Raw genomic sequence first — 14,192 nt, 5'->3', positions numbered from 1 at the left:
GCCCACATACTCAGAGTTTAACTAATCACCATATTTGGGGTTGAAAAGGAATTCCCCCCCCAGATCAGACTGGCAGAGACCTGGGGATTTTTTGCCTTTGCCTGCAGTGTGGGACCTGGGTCACTTGTTGGTCTGAACTAAAGTAAATGGCAGATTCTCTGTAACTTGAGGACTTCAGTAACTCAGCCAGAGGTTATGAGCTATTACAAGAGTGGGGCATGAGGTTCTGCAACCTGTGATGTGCAGGAGGTCAGACTAGATGATCATGATGGCCCTTCTGGTCTTAAAGTCTGAGTCTAAGCCCTGATGCAGAAAGCTATCCAGTTCAAAATTCTCTTTGTAGAAGATGCTGATCTCCCATCCTTTCTGCACATTCAGTCTCAGCAAGATCTAATTTGTTTGCTACTGTCAATATAGAAAGAGAGAACTCACAGCACATCTAATGTGTGGAGTCTCTCTTTGTCTTTGTGGCTATGAGGCTTTGGAAAGAACATCAGAAGATGAATCATTTGATTCAGGTGAAAGTCTGATACCACTTTATTTAGGAATTTGGGGTAAAGTCTTAAAGAAACTTTATCTTTATAAAAGACCCCACTATCAGACACGGTAGCTTTTCCACTCTGACATGATCACTACCAAGGCGGCTGTCTTTTTAGACATAAGAGAAAAAGAGCAGGAGGCCAGTGGCAAAAATACCATAACGAGGGCCTAGGGAGGGATGGGTTCATGAATGGGAGGACAAATCCTAATTAGTTTTCCTTCAGAAATCTCCCAACCATGGAATGTGAGAAAACCAAATGTTCTTAATTGGGAGAGTGGATTGCTGAGTTGTATGCTAAATGAACTTTTACTGAGCTCATCAAGAGGTCCAGCTCCTTCAATTGCAGTGGGTATTCCTGCATTTTAGATGGCGAGAGAGAGTATCTAGCGGCCAGATGGAAAATCTCTTCCACTTTGCAAGATTAGTTGTCCTGGTGGAAACCTTTCTGCTACTGATAAGAATGTTTTGAACTTCTTGAGAACAGGCTCTTTCCCCTGGGTTCAGCCACTCAACTCGCTTGCTGTGAGGTGGAGACCACGAGGCTTGGTCATTGTTCAGTGTTAGTGGGAGAACTTTGGTCATGGTTCAGTGTTAGTGGGGCCCGAACAATGGTAGTGCCATTGGAGGCTGTATCGAGAGAATCTGGAGGTCTGACAGCCAGGGCTGTCTCAAGCATGCTGGGACTATAGGACTCAGCCTGGCATGTGCATTCCTCAGCTTCTTGAAGAAACTGGGTAGCAGTAGGACTGGGGAGAATGCAGAGAGAGGCTCAGATCAAAGGAAGCAGAAACACACCCCTGACTGAGCCATGACTCAGACTTGCCCTGGCACAAAAACAGTGACATTTTCTGTTTTGTCTTGCTGTGAACAGATTGAAAGGGAGGCTCACAGGAGATGCAGAAATCTTACTAGCAGGGACTAGTACAACCCAAGGGGCCGGAAGGGAAGGGGCTGTGACTATGGCTGTGACTATGCCATAGCCTGCTCCCCCATGCCCTCAGCACTCTTTGGGAATCCCAATGCTCTTGTTGTTCTCGTTATAGTCAAGGGGGTGGAGTTTCCAGGGACTGGGTGACTCTAGATGTTCATATGTGAGCAGCTACTGGGCCCAAATTTCCCACTGATTGAGGAAATGTTTTTTATAGAGTGTACCCACAGGGATTTCCCACTCTCTCCCATTACCAGGCTTAAGCTATCTGTAAACAGGAGGTCTACAAAGCTGATAGTGACCGTGACAAAAGAATTGTCAGACCTAATGGTGCTGGGCTGCAAATGGGGCCTGGTAACTGGCCTGCTACAAAAGGCAAACCAGTCATGCCAAGATGCTAACTTGCTTGGGGGAGAGGGACACGGTGGATGTACTGCTGGGAAAGATCTTTCCCTGAACTCTGCGGCCCTACTACTCTGACCCAGAAAACAAGAGAAGAGCATCACCTTGCCTGGAAACAAGCTCTACTGACGTGTTAAGGCCAGGGAGATGGGCCCAAAAAAATCTGCTGCCAACTAATATGACTCTGACCAGAAGGGTTTCTACAGGTATGTTAGCAACAAGAAGGTGGTCAGGGAAAGAGTGGGACCCTTACTGAATGGGGGAGGCAGCATAGTGACAGAGGATGTGGAAAAAGCTGAAGTACTCAACGCTTTTTTTGCTTCAGTCTTCACAGACAAAGTCAGCTCCCAGACTGCTGCACTGGGCAACACAGTATCGGAAGTAGGTGAACAGCCCTCAGTGGTGAAAGAACAGGTTAAGGACTATTTAGAAAAGCTGGACATGCACAAGTCCATGGGTCCAGATCTAATGCATCCAACAGTGCTGAGGGAGTTGGCTGATGTGATTGCAGAGCCATTGGCTATTATCTTTGAAAATTCGTGGCGACCAGGGGAGGTCCCAGATGATTGGAAAAAGGCAACTATAGTGTCCATATCTAAAAAAGGAAAGAAAGAGAACCTGGGGAACTACAGACCAGTCATCGTCACTTCAGTCCCCGGCAAAATCATGGAGCAGGTCCTCAAAGAATCCATTTTGAAGCACTTGGAGGAGAGGAAAGTGATCAGGAACAATCAGCATGGGTTCACCAAGGGCAAGTAATGCCTGACCAACCTGATTGCCTTCTATGATGAGATAACTGGCTCTGTGGATATGGGGAAAGTGATGGATGTAATATATCTTGACTAGCAAAGCTTTTGATACAGTCTCCCACAGTATTCTTGCCAGCAAGTTAAAAAAGTATGGACTGGATGAATGGACTATAAGGTGGATAGAAATCTGGCTAGATTGTCAGGCTCAACAGGTCGTGATCAATGGCTCAATGGCTAGTTGGCAGCTGGTATCAAGCGGAGTGCCCTAGGGGTCAGTCCTGGGGCCGGTTTTGTTCAACATCTTTATTAATGAATTGCACCCTCAGCGAGTTTGCAGATAACCGTAACAAAAGAACTGTCATACCCAATGGGAGCAGTGAACAGCGGAGAGGCTAACAGAGGGAGTTTCACTGGGATCTGTCCGAGAGAAGGTATGCTAAATGCTGCACTGGGGGGCTGTGTTGGTGAGTATCTGAGTGTCTGTTGCGAGGACAATTTGTCAGTTTGACTGTGTGCCTGATTGTCTGAAAAGTGTGAATTGGGAGTGCTTTGTTCCAGGTGGGCCTTGAGTGGGCCTGACTGTTATAAAAAGGCAGTCAGCTGCCAACTAGAGGAGAGGATAACAGAGGGAGTTTGACTGGGAGTTCGCCAGGGGAGATCCCACTGAGGCTTTCAACTTGCAGGTTCCAACGGCTGAGGAAGCTCTTAGAAAGAAGGTAATATGGATGGTGAACAACCAACTGCTGTGACTTGCACAGGATGTGCCATGTTTGTCTTTCTTCCACAGGACAGAAGCAACTTTGTACAAAGTGCAAGCTGGTCTCCATATTGGAAGAGAAGGTTCAAGGTCTGGAGAAACAAGTATCAACCCTGCATTGCATAAGAAAATATGAAGATTTCCTGGACAGACGTCAGGACATGCTGTGCCTGTAGAAGCAAGAAGTTGCAAAGTGAATGGTGCAGCCCAATTGTTCTAGTTCCCAAATCAGACAACAGCGTTCATGTTTGTGTTGATGTTAGAACTGTTAATATACAATGACGGGGTCTAAATTAGCTGTTACCACTCAGGAAAGAGATCTTGGAGTCATTGTGAATAGTTCTCTGAAAACATTCAGTCAATGTGCAATGGCAGTCAAAAAAGCAAACAGGATGTTGGGGATCATTAAGAAAGGGATAGATAAATAAGACAGAGAATATCATATTGCCTCCATATAAATCTATGATACGCCCACATCTTGAATATTGCATGCAGATGTGGTTGCCACATCTCAAAAAAGATATATTGAAATTGGAAAAGAGTCAGAAAAGGGCAACAAAAATGATTAGGGGTATTGAACAGCTTCTGTATGAGCAGATATTAAGACTGGACTTTTCATCTTGGAAAAGAGAGGATTAAGGGGGGATATGATAAAATCTATAAAATTATGACTGGTGTGGAGAAAGTAAATCAGGAAGTATTTACTCCTTCTCATAACACAAGAACTAGGGGTCACCAAATGAAATTAATAGGTAGCAGGTTTAAAACAAATAAAAGGAAATATTTTTTCAAACAATGCAGAGTTAACCTGTGTAACTCCTTGCCAGCAGGGGCGGCTCTAGGGATTTTGCCACCCCAAGCACGGCAGGCAGGCTGCCTCCGGCGGTTTGCCTGCAGAGGATCCGCTGGTCCCGCGGCTTCGGCGGACACTTTGCAGGCAAACCACCAGAGGCAGCCTGCCTGCCACCCTCGCGGCGCTGGCAGAGCGACCCCCACGGCTTGCCGCCCCAAGCACGCGCTTGGCATGCTGGGACCTGGAGCTGCCCCTGCTTGCCAGAGGATGTTGTGAAGGCCAAGATTATAACAGGGTTTAAAAAAGAACTAGATACATTCATGGAGGATAGGTCCATCAATGACTATTAGCCAGGATGGGCAGGGATGGTGTCCCTAGCCTCTGTTTCCCAGAAGCTGGGAACGGGCAACAGGGGATGGATCACTTGATGATTACCTGTTCTGTTCATTGCCTCTGAAGCACCTGGCCATGACCACTGTTGGTAGACAGGACACTGAGCTAGATGGACCATTGGTCTGACCCAGTGTGGCCGTTCTTACATTCTTATGTTCTAATACCATGGCAAAGTTCATTTCAAATCCCAGGCTGCAGTAGACAAGTTGCTGGGTAGCGCCCAGTTTATGACCACATTCAACTGTACTAAAGCTACTGGCAAATTCCTCTGGCACCAGAATCCAAAGAAAATCTGACCTTTGCTACCCCTTTTGGCCGATGTCAGTTTCAAACCCTCCCATTTAGATTCTGGGAGGTGCCTGCCACCTTCCAGTGTCTAATGGACAGGGCATTACAGCCCCATTGGCAGTATGCTGCTACCTATCTCAACAATGCTGTACTCTAGTCTAGCCCCTGGGGAGAGCATCTCCAGAGGATTGTTGCAGTTACTAAGGGAAGCAGACCTAAGTGCAAGGTGAGTAGTACCAAAATGAAACACTTAGACCAGAGGTGGGCAAACTATGGCCCATGGGCCACATCTGGCGCACAGGACCCTCCTGCCCAGCCCCCGAGCCCCTGGTAGCTAGCCCCCAGCTCCTCCCCCACTGTTCCCCCTCCCCCGCAGCCTCAGCTCACTGTGCTGGCAGCGCAATGCTCTGGGAGGCAGGGCTGCGAGCTCTTGCTGGGTAATGCAGCTGCAGAGCTGCGGCCTGACCTGGTGCTCTGTGCTGTGTGGTGGCGTGGCTGGCTCCAGCTGGGTGGTGTGACTGCCTGTCCTGGTGCTCTGGGCGGCGCAGCTGTAGCGCCACCAGCCACCGCTGCTCCAGGCAGTGCGGCAAGGGGGAAGGGGAGTTTGGGATGGTGGTCAGGGGGCGGGGATGTGGATAGTGGTTGGGGCAGTCAGAGGGTGGGAAACAGGGAGGTTGAATGGGGGCAGGGGTCCTGGGGCAGCAGTCAGGAATGAGAGGAGGGGTTGGATGGGGTGGCGGGGGCAGTCAGGGGTGGATGGGACAGGGGTCCTGGTGGCTGTCAGGGGGTGAGGTTGGGCCATGCCTGGCTGTTTGGGGAGGCACAGTCTCCCCTAACTGGCCCTCCATACAATTTCAGAAATCCGATTTGGTGCTCAGGCCAAAAATTTGCCTGCCCCTGACTTAATCTGACCTTTGGCCAGCTAAGTGAAAGTCATAGAATATCAGGGTTGGAAGGGTCCTCAGGAGGTCAGCTAGTCCAACCCCCTGCTCAAAGCAGGACCAATCCCCAGACAGATTTTTTCCCCAGAGCCCTAAATGGCCTCCTCAAGGATTGAGCTCACAATGCTGGCTTTAGCAGACCAATGCTCAAACCACTGAGTTGTCTCTCTCCTCTGCTAGAGTCCTGCTAGAGTGCCCAATCCCTGCCTACCAAAAGCTAGGTGAAGACATTCCTGGGGTTATCAGGGTAGCATAGGTGCTCTGTCTCCAGGTTTTCCACGAACAGCACCCCTCCCAGACCCCCTAAAGAACAAGCCCCTCAAAACGTCCAATGGACGCCGGCTTGTGCAGGTGCCTTTGGTGCAGTCAAGCGCATCTTGTGCAGTAAACTGGAGCTGCTGAGTCCAGATTTTACAAAAGGATTCATATTACAAAGTGATGCCTCTGAGGTGAGACTTGGGACGGTTGTATTGCAGGTGGCCGAGGATGGAAAACACCCCATCCTACATCTCAGTAGGAAGCTTCTCCCACAGAAGAACTATTCCAGTATAGGAAAGGAAAGTCTTGCAGTGAAATGGGCAGTGAAATCATTATGATACTATGTCCTGGAAGCATCCTTCACCCTGCAGGCTATGAAAGATGACAACCCCAGACTCACCCTGCAGCCATTTACTTTTCGGTGCATCACAGCACATGGAAACACTGATTTTTTTCCCCCGGAAGGGGCAGGTGATGTTTCCACAGAGCGTGCCCTTTGCCACACTCGCAGGAGTGCATGACAGGGTACAAAGGCACTCCCTAGCCCAGACCCTAACAGGTTAATGCAACAGCCAATTAACCCTGCTGCTTAGCAGGAGCAAGCGAAATATAAAGGGCTGCCTGAGTGATGGGGGAACAGCTGGTTATGAACTGGAGTCCCACCCTGGGGTCTACATGGGGAGACCATTGGTTGCAGTTTCTGTCTTTGTTTTGCTGTGGCAGGTTTTGCTCTGTTTGGACACCCTATGTTTTCATAAAGACAGCCCTGTAGAGAAGGGGGCACAACTGCCTGAGGGCTGCCTGACTGTTTTATTTTTGTGTCTCCAAAACACCCCTGTCTGCTGCTTCAGTTCATCAGCTCAGAAGTCCTGCCCCATCCTCCCACTCCCCCCAGCATCTGACTTATCGGCTAAGCCTCACTGCCCAGCTGTCAGTACCAGAGACATATTCACCCCACAGAGACTTCAACCACTGAGGCTGATCACAGACCTAGAGGTCCCAGCCACATAGCTCTCACTGAGGCACAAGCATCCCAGACTCATCTGGCCTATTCACCGCCTCAAGGCCCAGCCACACAATCCTTGCAGAAACAGACTCAGTGCACCATTCATCTAGTCCCACTACACCAGGGGTTCTCAAACGGGGGGTCAGGACCCCTCAGGGGGTTGCGAGCTTATTACATGGGGGCGGGGGTCACAAGCTGTCAACCTCTCCCTCAAACCCCGCTTTGCCTCCAGCATTTATAATAGTGTTAAATATATAATTTATAAGGGGCGGGGTCACACTCAGAGGTTTGCTATGTGAAAGGGATCACCAGTAAAAAAGTTTGAGAGCCACTGCACTACACCCAAATACAGAGTCCATAGCTACGCCCTGGGAATCACCCGTTTACTATTCCTGTTCACCTGGGATGGTGGGAGCTCACGCCAGCACTTCAGCAAATCCAGATTTTCACGTCATTCACTAACAGTTCTCAATTGGTTTAGTTTATTCCTCACCTGCACAGGGGCCACTCAGCATCTCCTTTTCATCGCAGCTCTGGAGATTAGGCTCTTCCTCTCGTTCCCGGCTGGAGATCATGTCTTGTTTGGGAATGGGAAATCCTGCTCAGAGGAGGAGAAATGGGCAAGACTGGGATTGTCACATCTTCACCAAGGATTTGCTATGCAGATCTTTCTAAGGTTTAAAACTCAGCCTCTCTCTTTGCTGAGGGGACATTTCACCTGCACAGAAAGGAAATACCTCCTGGGAAATGTGTTGTGCTGCTTACAAAATTCAGGGATCTTCACACACTGTGGGACTTGACAAAAAGCAAAACCAAGCCACTTTCACATCTCTAACCAGACCAGTTAGAGACCAGAACCAGCCCTTGGGGTGGAGGGGACTCCAGACAGGACAATATCACAGTTCTGTCCCCCTTGGAAGCCCTGGGCAGAGGGAGATAAGCAGCAGTGCAATGTCTCTCAACCACCTTCCCAGAGGGAAGGTATGGGAGGTGACAAAGGTGTTAGGGCCATCAGGGCTGAAAGCATGGTTGGAACCCCAACAGGTGGTCCCTTGGCTGGGGCTGAAGCAGAGCAGGAGCAGTGATTGCTCTCTGCTAGCACTGCTTGCTCTCACTTATCTGTCCAGCAGGACTGCCTCCACCCTTACCCCACCACAGGGAGAAAGACAATGATCTGGGACTCTGAGTTCCCCTTCAACATGGGAATGGAGAGAGGCCATCTCCCACTCCCCACATAGTAGACTATCTCTGCTACTCCAGTTCTTCCATGTGGTGGGGAGGCTGGGAACAACCTCAGAGGAAGCTGCTGCTGGCCAGGAAGGGAACTGGGCTGGAGTGTGACTGGGGGATGTGAATGGGGAGGTGAATATTGTCTGGAAGACGTGGAGCGGAGAGCTGCGATGACCAGTCTGTGAGTGGCTCAGTCTATAGTGACAGGGTGCCTGGTATATGAGTTGCAGGGGGGTGACAGACGTGGGGGGTTGTGAGTGGAGACTGGTGATTTTGGGGGGGCTGAGTGAGAGACTGGGCTGGGGAAGGAGGTGGAGAAACTCTTGGCCAGGGCCAAAGGTGATAGTAAAGAATACAGGGGGAAGAGTGCCTGGGTCAGGGAGGGAAGGAAGGATGGAAAGGGAGAGGGAGAGAGACAGCAGCATGAGAGAGGGAAAAGAGCAAAATAAAGGAAAAGGGGAGGATGGGAGGAGAGCACTAGGAGCGAAAGGGAGTTCCCTGGTGAACACAGTATTTACTAGAGCACAGCAAGTATGTGAAGAACTTCTGCTCAGAATGGGGCAGCAGTGGGAATTCCTCTGAGCCCAACCACCCCCGCCCCCTACAGAGGGGCTGACACCCCTCCCAGACCAGAAACTACTCAAGCATTTATGGGTTGCTTGAAGGATAATGCACAGGATGTTTCCAGCAGCCAGGGCCAGGGGCCAGAGAAGCAACCCTGGGAGCTTCAGAGACCACAAAGCTCTTAACACTCATGAGGAAACCAGTCACTCTCCTGCACTGTCCCTGCAGAGGGCTCTCTGCGTTTCACGCTTAGGGCTCCTTTCTGCCTAGGAGAAAGACATGCTGGTAGCTGGAACAGTAAGTATCCCCAGCTCCCTGCCTGCTTCAGCCCCACTGGCCAGGGAAGGGGCCCCAAGGTTTGGCCCAGATTCCGTTACCTTATGCACCCTGGAACAATAACAGCTCCCATGAACCCTGGCTTAGAGTCATCACTTCCAGCTGGGCCTTTGTACCCAGGATGCCCACACTCCAGACCCAATTCCCTCTCCCCACTCAGACTGCTGCTCTCTCCCTGTCAATAATGACTCAGAAGGAAGCAGCAGCTACAGAAAAACACACTTCATAGCTCCATCCTGTGCCCCCGGTATGTCCAGGTGTCTTCGTCCCCTTCCACAGGATTTATGAGGCTGCTTCTTGTAACACCACCACAGCTGGGAGATCAAGCCCAGGACCTCTCAAGCTAAGGGCATGAGCTTCTACTGCTTGAGCTCATGGAACAGGTCCATTAATTTTTAAGGCAGTGGCAGACTCAAACTTCTGAATTCTGCTTTACAGCTTGGGTACAAAAATTTACACTCAGCCGCGGGAATCACTTGGTGCCTTTACTATGGTGCAGACTCAGCACCTTGCACCAGCACTAAACACACAGACGTGTGTCATGTTCCTTTAACAGACCTGGAACAAAACACTGTCAAAGAGAAGAATAAACAGCAACACTGTGGGGAGTGTCCCCGAAGCAGCATTGTTATTAGGCAGAGACAGTGCACAGCCTTTCAGTCCCACTCCTGTTAGACTAATTCTGCCCAGTGATGATGCAGTAACAGGTCTGGGCAGCACTATTCTTGGAGCTTGTCACCTCTTTTTTTATTTTTCCTATCCCCTTCCGTCTCCTTCCTTTCTTTCTCCTCCCCCTCCAGCTGGGAGAGTTGGTTTTTGTTCCATTTCTGCCTGCATGCTCACTCCAATAGCTGGATCAGCTAAGAGCTTGTGTGTGTCAATAAAGTCAGCAGTTCTGCAGACACACATGGAGCAGAGATGGGAGAGGTGGGGCGTTTTTACAGAATCACTTTCCCCAAGTTCTCTCAATTACCTGGAGTCTCCGGCTCAGGAGTTAGCGTTCGCAGAGTCTGGGGCTTCCCCAGGAGGCTAGTTACAGCCTGAGGCAGTCTCCAGCTTGGCTAGTAACAGAAGGGTCTTTAAGTAAGGCAGATACTGTAGAGAGGAGAGGAGGGAAACAGCAGCTGCTCAGCCAGGACTCCTGGCAAGAAAACAGGCAGCTGCAGCAGCAGCCCTCATCATGTGACAGTGGTAAAGAAGAGAGAGAGAGTCCTTTCTTCTAACACTGAACAAGGAACTGGCATGTGACCGTGGTAACCAATCAGAGATAGAGTTGCTTTCTCCCAGTGCTGAACAAGGAACTTTATTAGACCATGGAAAACGGTATTATCCCTAAAGCTATTCTCGCTCTCTGCTTTGCGGTTGAACTTCTACCTAGAATCTTTCCCAGCCCTGCTCCCTTGCCTAGCTTCCTGTTACAGATTTAAAGCCACAGCATACATATCCTCTCAGCGGCTTAACTATTTAACCTGTCTTTACTGTCACATCTGCAATGGGGCCAACACACTGGGTCATGGAACTATATTTGTTCAGGATGAAAACCCAAGAGGCATGTGACACCCAAGCAAGGGAAACTGGTTTGCTGCTGGTTTTGAGGATAACAGCAGCTAAGGTCACAGTACAGTGCAGCATAATACAATGTACAAGACACAGCTAATCAAAAGCAGATGAAAGGGAATAGTACACAGATGCTAAGCATCCCAAACTCCAGTGTGGCTCTTCTCAGCCTTCCCAAGCCCCGATTTGTATAACAAGGACAATCTAAGTTTAGAGAGCCACTCAAGATCGTGCAACAGAACAGCCCTTCTATACATAACCTATGAGTAGGCTTGGATGGATTAGATTTTTGTTGGTAAATGTCAATTTCATCGTACACGCACAAATCCACCAAAAAATATTTCCATTGATACACAAAATTTACAGATAGGCAAAATAAGAAAAATGCTGCTTGAGAACTTTTGAGTTAAGGATCAGTACGGTATATATTTTGCATATGATGGTGATCATTTGTGTTTTAATGGTTATAAAGCTTTAACTCTTTGAATCTCAACATTTACTGTCATTAATTAGGCAGACCCCCACTGTTGTCTGACCTTCCCCCAGAATTTCCCACATCTGGGAATATTTAAATAGATAAAAGTTTTAAAAATGCTTAACATAATTTTGCACAACTGCGAAAATTTAAATTGATAAAAATATAAAAATGCTTAAAAATAAACGTCAGTAAAAATTATTTTTAAACCCCCCCCAATTCTGCCAAGACTGCCTATCCGCTGGGGAAATCGGAATGCTACACACCTGTATGTGTAGACCAGGAACAGAAAGGCCGCATTGCTGAGTCTCTTGGGTAGATAATAGTATTTTGGTCCCCACTGAAAGTTCTCTAGTGAAAAAGTTGTGCCATGCTGCCACAGCATTAGAACAAGAGGAACACTGGTAAGGACCAAGGACTTTTAGATGATAAGATTATAGATGTAGATGATCTACTTTTCAAACTGTGTTAGCTGTATAATGACGTAATGTTACAAATAGGTATCGGGGTTAATTCTCACCTCTACATATGACTGTCATCTGTAAATAATTCTCTGGGTTCATCTGGAATTTTATTGCACCAGAGACTCACTAATTCTCACTCAGAACAGGAAGTCTCATTGCAAATCAGTGCAGCTTATGAAGCTGCATAATAAAAAAAGATTGTCAGTGTTTTGACACTTGTTTAATTTACACATGCAGCTTTTCTAAAAATAACATTTTAGCAATCTTTAGACCTCACCGCCAAATTATTAGTATAGGTGGAGTTTGGGACGGGGGAGCATGGGAGGCATTGTTCCCCCCAAACTGCAATGTAATGAATTCTGCAGTGAAGAAAGGCAACGTGCTGCTCCCAGCTTGTTGTCTTGAGGCAGGGAGTCAGAACTGTGTTTATAAACAGAGTGATTAACAGGTGATTAAGGTAAGAAAGGGCTGATAGGATTTTTCCTAAAGTTAAAGATCTGTTCCAAGCTTGGTGAACTGCAAAAAGTGAGTAGCCTAAGGCTTTGTCTACACTGCACTTTCACTGGTAAAACTTTTGTCATTTAGGGGTGTGAAAAAACACCCCCTGCAAACAACAGAAGTTTTACCCATGAGAAGTGCTGGTGTGGACAGCACTTTGTTGGTGGGAGAAGTTACCACCGCTCGTTGGGGATGGATTTATTTGGTTGGTGGGAGAGCTGTACGGCTGTAGCGACAGTGTAGACATAACCTAAATGATAGAACGATTTTTTTAGCCAAAGGAAATGCAGTAGAATGAATCTACCTGGATGTCAGTAAGGCATTTGATACAGTTCCATATGAGACGCTGTTAAATTGGAGAACATGGGGATTTATATGAGAACAGAAAGGTGTATAAGGAACTGGTTAAAGAGGAGACTACAAGAGATCATACTGAAAGGTGAACTCTCAGGCTAGAGGGACATTACTAGTGGAGTTCCTCAGGGATCAGTCTTGGGACTAACCTTATTTAATCATTACTGACTGTGGCACAAAAAGTGGAAGTGTGCTAATAAAATTTGCAGATGACACAAACTTGGAGGATATTGACAATACTGAGGAGGACTGGAATATCATACAAGATCTGAATGACCTTTTAAACTGGAGTAATAGAAATGGGATATTTAATAATGCAAAGTGCAAGGTCATGCATTTAGGGACTAATATGAATTTTTGCTATAAGCTGGAGACTTATCAGTTAGCTGTGACAGAGGAGGAGAAAGAGCTGGGTGTATTGGTTGATCACAGGATGACTATGAGCCATCAATGTGATGTGGTAGTGAAAAAGGCTAATGCAGTCCTATGATACATCAGATAAGGTATTTCCAGTAGAGATAGTGAAGCATTAGTACCATTATACAAGACATTAGTGAGACTTCATCTGGAGTATTATATGCAGTTCTGGTCTCCCATGTTTAAGAAAGATGAATTCAAACTGGAATAAGTACAGAGAAGGGCTACGAAGATGATCTGAGGAAAGGAAAACCTGTGTTATTAGAAGATATGCCAACAGCTTGGCTTGTTTTGTCTAACCAACAGAAGGCTAAGGGGAGATACAATTACTCTGTATGAATACACCAGAGGGCTAAATACTAGGGAGGGAGAGGAGTTATTTAAGTTAAGCATCAACGTGACCCTCAGAACAAATACATATAAACTGGCCATCAACAAGCTTAGGCTTGAAATTAGGTCAAGGTTTCTAACCATCAGAGGAGTGAAGTTTGGAGCAGTGTGGGCAAAAAAACCCTTCAAGACTGAGCTTGATAAGTTTATGAGGGGATGGTATGACAGGGCTGCCTATGTGGCATATTGGCAACTGCCTGTAGCAAAAATCCCCAATGGCTGGAGACGGGACACTAGATGAGGAGGCTCTGAGTTACTACAGACAATTCTTTCGCAGGTATCTGCCTGGTGGGTCTTGCCCATATGCTCAGGGTCTAACTGATCGCCATATTAGGAGTTGGGAAGGAATTTCCCCCCAGTCAGATTGACAGAGACTGTGGGGTGAGCGGAGGTTTACCGCCTTCTGCAGCATGGGGCCCAGGTCACTTGCAGGTTTAAACTAGTGCAAATGGTGAATTCTCTATAACTTGTAGTCTTTAAATCATGATCTGAGGCCTTCAGTAACTTACCGAGAGGTTAGGGGTCTATTACAGGAGCGAGCAGGTGAGATTCCATGGCCTGCAACGTTCAGGTCAGACAAGATGATCACGATGGTCCCATCTGATTTTAGTAAGAGTATTGAGTAAGACTATACAATTTAAAACCTACAGTGGCCCTTAAGTGACTTGCCACAAGATGTTAGAACATGATAGTATTAGAGCTGAGAGGGTCTAATATTTATTTGTCTTTCTTAATATAGAAATTATATACAATGTGCCTGCCGGATAGTTCTAGGTTATTATCTGCAAAAACACTAGAGTTTTCAGTTGCCTATGTAGCCCCTGGAAACAGTGTTAAAGTTTGGCTCCCTC

General features: G+C 47.5%; 1 protein-coding gene across 3 annotated transcripts in view; it reads right to left on the bottom strand.

Moving 5' to 3' along the window:
- Positions 1–10,343, bottom strand: part of LOC115658474 (zinc finger protein 436-like) — a 43,178-nt gene extending 32,835 nt beyond the window's left edge. For 2 of the 3 annotated variants that reach the window (XM_030577469.1, XM_030577462.1), the window contains exons 1-2: positions 10,160–10,343; positions 7,550–7,774 (exon numbers count right to left, since the gene is read on the bottom strand). In XM_030577469.1, coding sequence (XP_030433329.1) covers positions 7,550–7,631 — 82 coding nt within the window. In that variant the 5' untranslated portion in view covers positions 7,632–7,774; positions 10,160–10,343. The remainder of the gene's footprint in view (positions 1–7,549; positions 7,775–10,159) is intronic. The other variant, XM_030577461.1, reaches the window with a different exon arrangement.
- Between the last annotated feature and the right edge of the window lie 3,849 nt (positions 10,344–14,192).

The sequence above is a fragment of the Gopherus evgoodei genome, chromosome 10 (assembly GCF_007399415.2).
Source record: "Gopherus evgoodei ecotype Sinaloan lineage chromosome 10, rGopEvg1_v1.p, whole genome shotgun sequence".
In the NCBI taxonomy this organism is placed as follows: Eukaryota; Metazoa; Chordata; order Testudines; family Testudinidae; genus Gopherus; species Gopherus evgoodei.
The sequence above is the reverse complement of the archived record's forward strand: the minus strand, read 5'-3'. Positions and strand labels throughout refer to the sequence as shown.